At 37.7% G+C, this 13,176-nt stretch overlaps 1 protein-coding gene across 1 annotated transcript in view; it reads left to right on the plus strand.

The window, feature by feature from the left end:
* Nucleotides 1–12,679, plus strand: part of LOC131156008 (calmodulin calcium-dependent NAD kinase-like) — a 50,674-nt gene extending 37,995 nt beyond the window's left edge. Inside the window, exons 6-8 of the mRNA XM_058109463.1 lie at nucleotides 11,513–11,835; nucleotides 12,196–12,340; nucleotides 12,440–12,679. Of these exons, the coding sequence (XP_057965446.1) occupies nucleotides 11,513–11,835; nucleotides 12,196–12,340; nucleotides 12,440–12,679 (708 nt within the window). The remainder of the gene's footprint in view (nucleotides 1–11,512; nucleotides 11,836–12,195; nucleotides 12,341–12,439) is intronic.
* Nucleotides 12,680–13,176: the final 497 nt, after the last annotated feature.

Genomic DNA, 13,176 nt, shown 5'->3' on the forward strand with positions numbered 1-13,176 from the left:
ATATTTAATATCAAGCCACACAGTTCTCACCGAATCATGAATGGATTCCATCCTGGCTCTACATCGACGAGTCCAAAGTCTCCAAATGATACGACTAGGTATGAGACCTACCAAAATGCCTAACTGTGAGGCCCGTTTTGCACAACTTAACCAGAAATTAACTCTGGTTTTCCATTTATTCGTTGCCATAAAACTAACACTCAACGCCACTGCTGCTTGTTTCCAAACCTCCTGAGCAAAAGATCCCGTGCAAAACACATGGTCTAGAGATTCAATCTTAGCATTTGAACAACAATCACACCGAGAGGCCATATGAACACCAACTTCTTGAATACGAGTATCAACCAGATGACAAGTGAACCAAGACTTCTACATACCAATTGACACCCGTTTTGGCAACATAGGATGCCAGATCCATTTTGAAACTAAGAATTCCTCTTTACGCTCCCTTATAATTTCCCAAGCACTTGCCGTGGTAAATTTCCCATCTGTTGAAGGTTCCCAAATTACTGTATCAGGATCCTCCTTGCAAGAAATAGCGGAGTTCATTACTTCCTCAGCCTGTTCTTCACCCAATAGATCCACTAATAAATCAACATTCCTCCCATCTCTATCCCAACAATCTCATGTTCGTAGCTTATGGTTTCTGATTTCCTGAACCTTAGCAGAAAGGGGACCGGAGGCTAACCAACAATCAAACCAAAAAGAGGCCGACCCTTCTTTAATTTGAACTCAAACATGCTTTAATACTTCAGGTGTCACACGTGCAATCGATCTCCAAAATCTAGTTCCTTTATCTGGCTTCATTTCTCTCAAGTGGTGTATATTATTCAAATACTTGGCTTTAAAGAATTGGGTCCACAGATTATCCATAGTTAACAATCTCCACACAAACTTCATATGCAATGATTTTTTTACTTACTCAAAATCCCTAATACCCAAACCACCCTCATAAACAGGCTTAAATATATTAGGCCAGGAACACCATTTCCTTTTCCTTTTTTCATTTACTCCACTCCAAAAAAAAAATTCGATAACAGAGGATTTATCTTTATGATGACAATATTAGGAATGTCAATTACCGCCAATTAATGAACCGCAATTGATGATAATACATGCTTAATTAAAGTTAAGCGGCCCCCTTGAGATAAAAGCTTAAATTTCCAACCCACTATCTTTTTCCTCAATTTAGCAACTAGAGGCTCTAAAATACGGGCCATAAGACAACCTGATACCAAAGGAACACCTAAATATGTTGCAGGGAACCCTCCTTCCGCAAAGCCAGTCATCCTTAACAAGGATGGCTTCCGAGCATAAGCAATTCTCTTTGAAAAAAAGATACTTGACTTGTCTTTATTTATCATTTGACTAGACCAATCCTCATATTTCTTAAGAGTCTTGATAAGCATTTGAATGGAACTTCTCTTACCATTGGCAAAAATAAGAATGTCATCCGCATAGAGTAGGTGAGATACCAAAGGCGCCCCATGAGGATGATAGTAAGCCCCAATCTTATTCTCCATAAAATTTTTCTTTAGAAGCCGAGAAAGAACTTCCTACAAAATAATAAACAGATAAGGAGATAGAGGGTCTCCTTGGCAAAGCCCTCGAGAAGGTTCAAAGAAACCTTTATAAGTGTCATTCATCATAATGGAGAACCAAGGAAACGAAACATATTCCGCCACTAAACCACAAAATCTCTAGGAGAATCCAAAGCTTTTCAGAACCAAGTTTAAAAAATCTCAATCGACCCTATCATATGCCTTTGCCATGTCAACTTTAATCATTACATTTCCACCATTAGACTTCTTATGCAGTGAATGAACCATTTCTTGCGTCAATGTAATATTTTCAAATATACTTCTACTAGGAATGAAAGTTCCTTGCTCCGTAGAAATCAATGAAGACAATAAACCTGTCATCCTTGCAACAATAATTTTTGAAAAAATTTTGTAGATAACACTACAAAGACTAATAAGCCTGAACTTGTCAAAACTCTAGGGATTCTGAACTTTTGGGATTAGAACAATGTAAGATGCAAAATAAAATCTAAGAAGAGGAGACCCAGCAAAAAAATCTCTAGCTGCATCGATCACCTCTTCTTTTACAATATCCCAACAATCATGAAAAAAAGTCAAACCAAAACCATCCGGACCTGGGCTACTATTTCTCGGGATAGAAAGAATAGCACCCCTTACCTCCGCCTTGGACGGTGCACGACAAAGACCAAAATTCTCCTCTTCAAAAACCATAGGAGATATAATATCATCAAGGTAAGTTGTTCAACTAGGTTAGGACATCTATTAAGAAAGATTGAAAATACCTTACGGCACCCTCATGAACAGCCTCCATAGAATCCAACACTTCTCCATTCGGAAGTTTCAATAAATGAATCATAGCCTTCTTCCTGTTTCGGTTCACAAATGCATGAAAGAACTTTGTATTATTATCCCCTGCCTCCAACCACTTCTTTTTAGCTTGCCGAGAAATACGAATCTCCTCCCTCTTTTCCCATGCTTCCAACTCGAGTTTAGTAAGGAAGAAATCTTCCTCAATTTATGGCGAATACCCTTCCTGAAGCTGAGCCTCTAGACCCTCCATACTTTCCTCCAGTTTTTAATGTTCTAATGCACATGTCCAAATACCTGCTTGTTCCAGTCTCGGATTGCAACTTTCGTATGCTTCAATTTAGCAGCAAGTCTAGCTAAACCCGTGCCAAGGAATTCCTCCCTCCAGGCTTCCTCCACGCAAGACTTAAAAGACTGATAAGTGCTCCACATATTCTGATATGTGAAGGGAGAAGGACCATACCGATGCAAATCTCTATGAAACCGTATAATCAAAGGGTTATAATCTGAAGTCCTCCTATTTCCATACTCAACATAAATATTTGGCAAAGATTGGAGAAGAGTCGAATTAAAGAGGACCCAATCCAATTTTGCCCAACTTCGAGAACGTCCACTGCAACCATTACACCAAGACATGTTGCTGCCAGAAACAACCAAATCCATAAGACCACAGTTGTCCAAGCAAGTATTAAATTCCTCCATAGCCGATAATGGCCTCGTATGACCACCAATACGTTTCGAATCTGAACGGATGATATTGAAATCTCCCGCCACTAACCAAGGGAAATCATCCCTCTTTACAAACTCCAAATCATTCCAAAGATCCCGTCGATCTGTTTGACGACATTTAGCATAAACAAATGAAGCCAAGAACTTCTAGTCCACAGAACGAAACCCGAAATAACTTGATCAAACATATGTTGTAACTCAAAGTGCACTCCCTCTTCCTAAAACATCCAAAGTTTGCCCCCCACTGATGCATTTGCACAAAAATTCGAAAAATTTAGAAAGCCAGCCCATTGCAACATCAAACTTTCATCAGAAAATGGCTCTGAAAGAACCAAAATAGAAGGCGAAAATTTCCTTATTAACTTTTGTAAACGGCTTTTAGATGTGCCTAAACCCCGCACGTTCCACACTAGAATTGTATTAATCATAAATCAAGTTTCTTTGGATAGGTAATAACCCGTTGAGACTTCTTCTCACTTTGCCCATTAATATCCTTTAACTTAACAAGCGAAACATGTAAATCATCATCCGAACAATAGCCTTTTTCCAATGGGAGTTTCTCTAAAGTATTTGTCCCCACCTCCCTATCCGATTCACAATTATGAAGGACATACCAAGGCATGATTGTACACTCTTGTTCCAAGATTTCTGAAACCATGTTAAAAGATGTCATCAACTGATCACGCACTACTATAGTATCTTCCACTATCAAAATATCAGCGTCTATAGCACCCAAGACTGGTTCAACAATCTTCTCCCTCTGCTCAATCTCATACTGTTTTGTGTTCATCTGCAAAATCTCCACTTCAGGCCTCGATTCTTCAGGTACAAACTCCCCCTCTTCCATTTCACTTTGCGGAACTGTCTCAACCACTAGCAAAATTTGTGATGTCGTTGCATCCTCTTGAACATGATCCACCTCTAAAGTTTCTTCAACAATGCATGGATCTCTCAATTTTCTCTGAACTTCTTTCCCTTTATCCACATGCTTCACACGCCAAACTTCTTGTCGATTTTCTTATCTAGCATTTTTTGTATCCTTACGTCTATCCTCAAATTTCTGTTTCCTTTCACCCACATGGCATACAACCTTGGACTGCCCTTGTCTATGACATTTCTCACAATAAAATCCTTGTTTTTCGTACCTCACTTCTTGCCAAATTTTTTATTTGCAAAAACAACAATCAAGAAAGCATCCCCCTGATCTGCCAATAAACCCACCTCCATGCACATTCTCGCACCCGTAGCCCTGGTTCGGTTAAGCGTAGCATTGTCAGTTCCTAGATATCGACCAAACCTCGTGGCTAGAATCTGTAAACAATCAGGCCTGTACATGTGCATCAGAAGACCAGGGATAAATAATCATTAAGGGGCCAAGGATGGTTCTTGCTTCAAATTGAAATCCTTTGTCCATCCAAAAAGACGAAATGAGAACCCAGCCAAAATCTTCCTGCACGTGACCATCCATGAAGAAAATCTCGTTCATTATTCATCTAAACCAGTACGTGAAAATCATTCATTAAACTAACAGAAGGGAGCTCCAAAAGGCCCCAAGACTTTATAATATTCAAACAGATAACGTCAATGGATGTCCTAGAGTGCAAAAATTTCAAAACTAACGCAAACCAGAAATCTTCCGCCGCTTTGTGCATCTTAGCCTCAGAGAAAATGAATCCTATATCTCCATCTATATCAACAGGATATCTCATGGCTAGTTTGAAAAAGGAAGACGACGGGTTAACAACGTGAGAACGTGATACTACATGGGCATACCACAAAAGTCCTGAATCGCCTTTAGGAAGACGCCCCACTGGTGGAGGATCCACCAGAGGGCCGGCGTGCGCCGCCATCGAAACCCTAGGTCCGTAGGCACCTAACTTCAGCGAGTCTCAGTCAAATTCATACCTGGGAGGAGCTCACGCCAGCGGCAGCGGGAGAAGCGAACGCCAGCGGCAGCGGGAGAAGCGAACGCCAGCGGCAACGGCTGCAGGTTGCACCTACTCCTGCTCGTGAAAAACACTGGCGAACGGCGACGATGATGACGAGATCGTCCTTGTGTCGAAGGGGGCAAGAGAGCTATCAAAGAGATCAGCGGCGAGGCATGGTCACAATAGCCATGGCGGGCGACAGCGATGGCAGCGATTTGGTGGTCTGCAATGGTATGCAGCGCCGATCGGAAAAAGAGAACCACGGCCGGCGATCAGAAGTTCTCTGCAACTGCAAATCAAGGGTTTGCGGCCCCCCGCAGAGTCTCGTTGTGTCGAAGGGGCCACAACTATACTTACAAAGTTAACTTATGAGTATAGTTCCAATGTTCTTTATACAGTCTTTAATTCTAGAGAAATTAAACAAAGTAGTTAACAGCAGTCATTTTCCAGGCATATTTAATGCCCAACACTGTTGTGCACTCATATATATATATACTGAAGGAACAATACAGAATTTTCTCTCAGCATTTCTCTTTATCTGTTTTGATATGCTTATAATCTTCCTAAGATATTGGTAGTGTGAGTTGAGGATTCACTGCCTTTGCTTCTGCATGAGAGGATCTCTCTTTGCCACTACACATCCCTCCAATTAACCCTAATCCTTCATATTTCTAGTAAAACGGATCCTACAACCTTTCCTCCATGCACACTAAATCAAAGTGGTGCCAAAGTAGTTCTGTCCTTGGGATTGTTTTTATTGCTTATTGTTTGTTTTCTCATCTTGGGTTGTTTTGCTTTTGGTCTTCTTCATATATCCCATTCGCAAGTCCATTGATATGTTCTCTCAAATTTGCAAGGTAGCAACTTATTCAATCTTGAATCATCGCATAGCTACCCATCCATGTTTAAAAGATAAATTATTCTAATTGTCAAGGCTTTGGTTTTTGAAACTAAGAGAAACCTTGGTTCAATATAACGGGTAAGATGGCAGTAGCAATCTCAAAATAAAAGCAAAGGACGTTCGTGAAAATATCTGGAGGAAGGATAACAGGTAGCACAAGACTTATTTTAGAACAAGATGCATAGCAACAAAAAAGCTTTATAAGTTAGAAATTGACAATGACAATTGCATAAATATGTTGAGGTAGTGATGCACAAATTGAAACTTGAACAGGTGGAACACCCTCTCTATGGTCCAATAAAGGGAAAGATAGATTCATGGCAATGAGATGCATGGGCAATTTTCAATTGGAATATGTTTGGTGTGATATAGCACCAATGGCACATGCCATACTCTACTTGCTCTTCCTTGGTTAAAGGATTGAAGTGTTGTCCATGATGAGCATAACAACACCTACTCTTTCTATGTCAATGATGACAGCAAGCTAGTTTAAAGCCCATGAGGAATGTTGATGTGGCAAACAAGGAAAAGGAGGAAATGCAAGCCAATAGTTATGATAAAACAAACCAACATGCCACTCAAATGAGAAAGGCTTAATGGAGATATCAAGTGCTTCCTCAATTGAAATTCAAGTTGACGAAGCTCTTGGTACATTTAGTTACCCTAAAGACATAAGTGGAATGATGACAAAAGCAAGATTCATCACTAATGTCGACCCCACTCCCATAAATGGTTGTAGCAATAATTAAGCAATCTATGATTAGCATATTCCACGAAACTGGAAAAGTAGTTGCCAATACCGAAGCCAGCTCAAGAGTAAAACAACAACAAAAACGAGTATTAGGGGCAAAGAATGCCGGAAATGTGCATAATGTTCAAGAAGCTCAAAGGAAATATGCAAAAACATGCTAGAAGGAATCTACTAATCTCTGCTGCAGGTTTAGAGAGGATCAAGTGAAATTTGATCTCTAAATTGCCATCACAACGATAGGGAAAACTTTGAGAATAGTTAACCGCTAAAAAAAGAGAAGATGTGGCAAAAAAAAAAGAAAAAGCAATCAAGGTGCACGAAATCAAAGAAAGAAATGAAAATTTTGACTTCTAATCATGTGGAAAGGAAAGCACTACCATGGAAACACCTGGATGTGCAAATCATACCTTATATTGAGTGATGCCAAGATGTCTAAACCATTAAAGATGGTAACCTACACATAGGTGAGTTTCTTCAAATGAGATAGGAATGATGCCACATTAATATTCTTTAGAAGTTGTTCCACTATGTGCCATTAGCTGCAATAATGTTTATTAATTATTATTATCTAGGTGTCATTATTATGGATTAGTCAATTATGTCATTTCCATGCCCAAGTCTATTGTTTACAAAGTTCATTTATGAGTCATGCTCCAAAGTTTACTTATACTCAAGTCTAGAGAAGTCAAACCAATTGTATTCAATAATAATCATTTTCAGGTCATTTAATGGACGAGGCTGTCATGTTATCACATAAAAGATAGTCGAGATAAAGGGAAAAAAAAAAAATTTTAAATCTCACTCTTTTTTTTTTTCTGCTTGTGAATTCTCATCTGAATAGAATTTTCTCGAGAACTTAACGTGTGAGTTGAGGATTCACCTAGTGGAACCTCCTTGGGCTCCAATATTGTGCTATGGTGTGGGAGAGATCTATTTACCACTAAATATCCTTGCAATTAATCCTGATTTGTCAAAAATCTGACAGATCCTATAGTCTTTCCACCACGCACATTGCATCGCCAATCACCAAACAAATCATCGAAGAGACTATACACTCTCCAATATTAATACATTCATCACCTAAGGTGGATTTTCCATAGAACACCAAGAAAAAACCTCCCTAAATAAGTCATATAAGCAAGAAAATGCAAAACCCATTAAAAGATCAAAACTAGTACAAATAAATTGCACTTCATTGGAGCAACATACTTAAATTTTATCAAAACCAATCTTCAAACAACCATTCAATCATGACTATAAAAATTTATACAAGGGAAAAAATCCATTCTTATCCCTCCGGTTTCTAAAAATGATAATGGATAGCCTACAACAACAAACAACAACAACAACAGCAAGCCTTAAGTCCCACTAGGTGGGATCAACTACATGAATCCTTTCCTGCCAATTCACCCGATCCAGAACGTTTTCCTCTATTAGTTCAAGGGCTATTAAATCCTTTCTCACTATCTTATTCCAGGTTATTTTAGGCTTACCCCTACGCCTTTTCACGATAAAAACAATAACTAACTCACTCCTCGTCGCAAGTGCTCTATGAAAGTAATGGTGCAATCCCAAGAGGGGGGAGAATTGGGCATTTTAAAATTTTAATACACGGAAGCTTGATTAATTTTAAAACCTAATTGCCACGTGCCCTCACTATTTCAATCACCACAAAAATCTAATCAGCGAACAACTATACCAATCAGCAATCCTAAATATAATATCAAACCACAAGATACATTATTTTTCAGCAAATTTATATTGGCAACAAGATTATTTAACCATACAAATATTATCCTTGTATTTGAACAATTAACTAATCAATATTAAACAATCTCAGCAGATTACAACAAGTACGAATTTTCAGCTACAGCAGCTTTTAATCTCAATGGATAGTTAAATCATTCAATACATTCACAAATCAACCTCAGCATTCATACCATTCCCGAATCAATTTAAATTTATTCACAGCAGATAAGATCAATAAATATGCGAGGAAAATTAAAGAGATAAAAGGAAAGAAGAACACCAACATTTTTTACAAGGTTCGGCAGCCTGTCTACGTCCTTGCCTCAAGCAACCCACTGTGGGGATTTCATTTATTCTCTCCGTTCAATAGGTTGAATTTCCTCTCTCCTTTCAGTAGGTGGAGCACCTCTCTCCGTTCAGTAGGTGGAGATCCCTCTCTAGCAAGAACACCCCTCTTGCTAGGCCGATTCTATCCCCGAATCGATCATTTGTAAAAACAATTACAGCAGCAGATTTTCGAACAAGAGAAACTCTCTCAAAAGAACAGATTTGTACAAGTAAAATTACTAATATACTCTCAACAATAAGATGCTATGAAGCTCAGCAAGTTTGCTAGGGTTTTCTAGATTTAAAGATGAGACATCAAGAGTAAAAACCAGAATTTGATTTGCAGCAGTGAAGAATGCGCACAGCAACGTATGAAGGTTGAAATCAAAGAGTATTATGTGTGATTGGTTGCCCTAATGTGATTGGGGTTACCCTTAAATAGGTGGGTTTTGAAATCTGACCGTTTGCCCAAAATTTGGAAACAATATATTCTGAAAACGGAAAGAAATTGCAATGTCTGCAACTTAAAACGCGAACTTCGGTCGCCCGAACTGAGAGCTCGGTTACCCAAACCATTTAAAAGATCTGAATTTCAAACAGGCAATAGCCTTTCGGTCACCCGACCCAAGAGTCTGGTCACCCGAACCAACATTGTCTTGGCTTCTCTCAATGGTAGTACATCTTTGGTCGACTGAACCAAGTGTCCGGTCGCCTGAACTCACTGTTGCCAAAACAGGTTGTTCAGTTTACTATATTAGGTCAATTGAGCTAGAGCCTCGGTCGTCCGAACTCTCTGAAATTCAGTTTTCCTTTTATTTTTGACTTCAAAATTCATTTGTCTTCTTTTGAAAAGATGTTTGGACTCTGAAAGAATATTTTTCAAGTTATTAAAAATAGGTCCCTAAGTCCAATTAATCCTATGAGCTTCATAAACAAACTTAAAATTGAAAAGTACTTACATCAGACTTCTAATACATTACATATCAAATAAAAACTAAATCCTCATGTCTTGAAGCTTTAACTTCATCCATGTTTTATCCAATCTTCATTTAGCTTTTATTCTTCATGGCTTTTAGGCTTTAAATGTAAACCATTTTGCTTCCATTGTGCTTGTAAGATATAAAACCTGAAACTTCACTTGAACGCACAATCAAAGCTCTTTGTTTGTCATTATCAAAACCGAGATTAAGCCTTGTTAGGCCAACACTATACCAGGCATGTGTTTCAAATGTCCAAACCATTTAAACCGCCCCCTCTCTTATCTTGTTTTCAACTAGTGTTATGTCTAATTATTACGTATATTCTCATTTCTTACTTTATCTTTTAATGTTAAACCACTCATCCACCTTAACATTCGCATCTTGGAAACTTTTATTTTTTTGTACATGTTTTTTCTTAGTTGATGACAATGGATAGTCTATGTTTCTAAAATTGCCTCGGGACCCCCCAGTTTTAAATAATTGTTAAGGCATGATACACAATGTTGGCCCACAACCTAACAACTTGAGCTTTTAGGTAAACTGATAATCTAATATGGTATTAGAGCTAGTTACTAGGAGGTCTTAGGTTCCAATCTCGTTGCCCACGTTTACCATGTGGTGCTTAAAAAAAATTATTGCGGTCCCTATAATGGGTGTTATTTATCATGTGTTTATTCTCCGACATGCTGTCAAGCTGCATGTGCGGGTGAATGCTAAGGCTTGATACACATTGTTGGCCCACAACCTAACAACTTAAAGCTTTTAAGTAAAGCAGTAATCTAACATTAATGATAGAAATTCCCTGCTATTATGTCGCCGGTAAGTGTATGGACTTTTGTAATCAAAATATTTTTTACCTTTACTTCAAACTTGATAATAAATAATGGTTCTCTACTATAATTTAATTTATGCACGAGCACATGATTTTTGTGCAAACATGTGCACACACAAACGCGAGTACTTCCACATCCCTATGTTAGACTTGAGTATCGCGCGAGTTGGGCTAGGATCATACGACCTTTGGGTCAGGTCAAAATATGTTTTGCCCAACAACACCCATTTATATTTATAAACATTCAACATTATTTAAAAATATCAAAAACTAAAAAATGGGAAAAATTTATTGTATATATATGCATATATAAATATAAATATATATATATATATATATTAATTCATAGCCTTTATATTTTGGCCTAATTTGAATGTTGCCCGACCTGCTTGATACTAAAGTCTAACATATGGATGTGCAAACCCAATTTGAATCATCTAAAATGTAGATCAAACACATATATTTACAAGAGCCCATGCTCACAGGCAGACATGCACAATCTCGCACATGCACACAGACGTCTACACACAAGTCATGTGTTCATGCACAAAATAAATTATAAAATACAGTATTTCAAGTGAAAATATTATAAATTTATTATTAAAATTATATTATCTCTTTCCATCATTTAAGACACTATTCAAATGTTTAGAACCATTCAATGCTGTGTTAGGGATCCTGAATTTAAAATTGTGTGAATTTATCAAGATATAATAAAAAAATGTTTTAAATCTTGTACAGTTCTAACAAATTCTAAATCCAAGATTTAAACTCCGCACACATATATGTAGTGTAGTTGCCCATTTTGTTCTGTCCAAGTCTTCCTTACTTTCTAGTCTCTATTACAGGGTTTACACCACTGTCATTAGATATGTATCATGTAACAAATCCTTATATTGATCACACAATATTCTTGCAATTGCTCAGATGAGGAAAAAGAAAAAAAGAGCTGATATTCCTTGAACAGGTGCACCAATCGTCTACAGATGCAGCGTCATCCCTCCTGGTGACAGCGCTCAATGAAGGACGGGATGTGATAATGGATGGCACACTCTCCTGGGAACCTTTTGTTGTACAGACAATTACCATGGCCAGGAATGTTCACCGCCGCCGCTATCGCATGGGAGCAGGTTATAAGGTAGCAAATGATGGGGTTGTAACAGAAAATTACTGGGAACGGATTGAAGAGGAAGAGCAAGAAGTCGATGGCGTTAAAAGGAGAAAACCATACAGGATAGAGCTAGTTGGAGTCGTTTGTGATGCTTATTTAGCTGTTATAAGAGGCATAAGGTACTTTGAAAACTGAATGAAATTTGATAAATCTATATTTGGAATATTCATTAGGAATAATTACACAAGTCCCCGAAATTTTTCTGAATAACACTTCACTCCCTTAAGTTTAATTGTAACAATTTGATCCTAGAAGTTTCATATTCAGGTTAGTTCAAGTCCCATTTCAAAGATCTCACGGAAGGTTAAATTAAAACTTTTTAAGGATGAAATTGTTACAGTTAAAACTTCAGGGAGTGAAGTGAAATTCACTCAAAATTCACATACTTGTATAATTTACCCTATTTATTTGCATGAAGAAGTACAATAGAAATTTTACTTTGATGCTGATACTTTAGTGGACATTCGGTATGCATACAGGAGAGCTATCATGAGCAGAAGGGCCGTGAGGGTGAAATCACAGTTGAAGTCCCACAAAAGATTTGCTAATGCATTCTTAACATACTGCCAATTAGTGGATAATGCCAGGCTATATAGCACCAATGCTTTGGAGGGACCACCTAAGGTAAATGCTAAATTCAAAAATTAAGATGTAGCTAAAAATGCGAAGCAGCAGTTTACAGTTGTGTTAATATGTGATACTGACACAATGATGGTTCTGAAGTTGATAGGATGGAAAGACAGGGACAGGAATTTGCTTGTTGACCCAGATGAAATAAACTGTTTAAAAATGGTAGGCAGGTTGAATGAGGAAGCAGACTCCATATATGAACTCTACAAGCACCCAAATCCAGCTTGTGAAGCTGGGTCAGTTTGGAAAGACATTGTTTTGTCACCTTCAAGGTTAAACATTCAAAAGGAGCTGAAGTACTCAATCCAGGAAGTTGAGAGATCAAAATTGTAATAAGTGGTTCAGGACCAGTGCAGTTCCAATCTTTCTAATGGACAAGGCCAAAGACACAAAAAGGCCGAAAAAGGTTTCTGATTCTCACTAGATTAGCAAGCAGGGAAGGTTTCAAATTTTTTGTTAAACTCACAACCAGGAATGTGTTTCATCTAATGGATGTATTAAGATGATAAAATTCATATGTACATTTTCTTTTTTAACATGCAAAACTCAGTTTGGGTCATGAGAATTGAAAACTGAAAAATATTTTATTGACATTGATGAAAGTTGCATTGTGAAGTATTCTAGGAGAAGTTCTAACAGCAATATAGCACAAAAGAAGCAAACACAGCAGTTAGCAGCCACAAAATTTTCTTAGAATGATTTACAGTTGCTAGTTGTCAGTGAATACATGTATATATATAAATATATATATAGAAAATTTCAGTAAAATAAAATCATGCAAAAGGAGCAAACATAGATATCTACATTTCAGATTTCTTGCATCTTTTTTG

This window comes from Malania oleifera, chromosome 5 (assembly GCF_029873635.1).
Source record: "Malania oleifera isolate guangnan ecotype guangnan chromosome 5, ASM2987363v1, whole genome shotgun sequence".
Taxonomy (NCBI): domain Eukaryota; kingdom Viridiplantae; phylum Streptophyta; class Magnoliopsida; order Santalales; family Ximeniaceae; genus Malania; species Malania oleifera.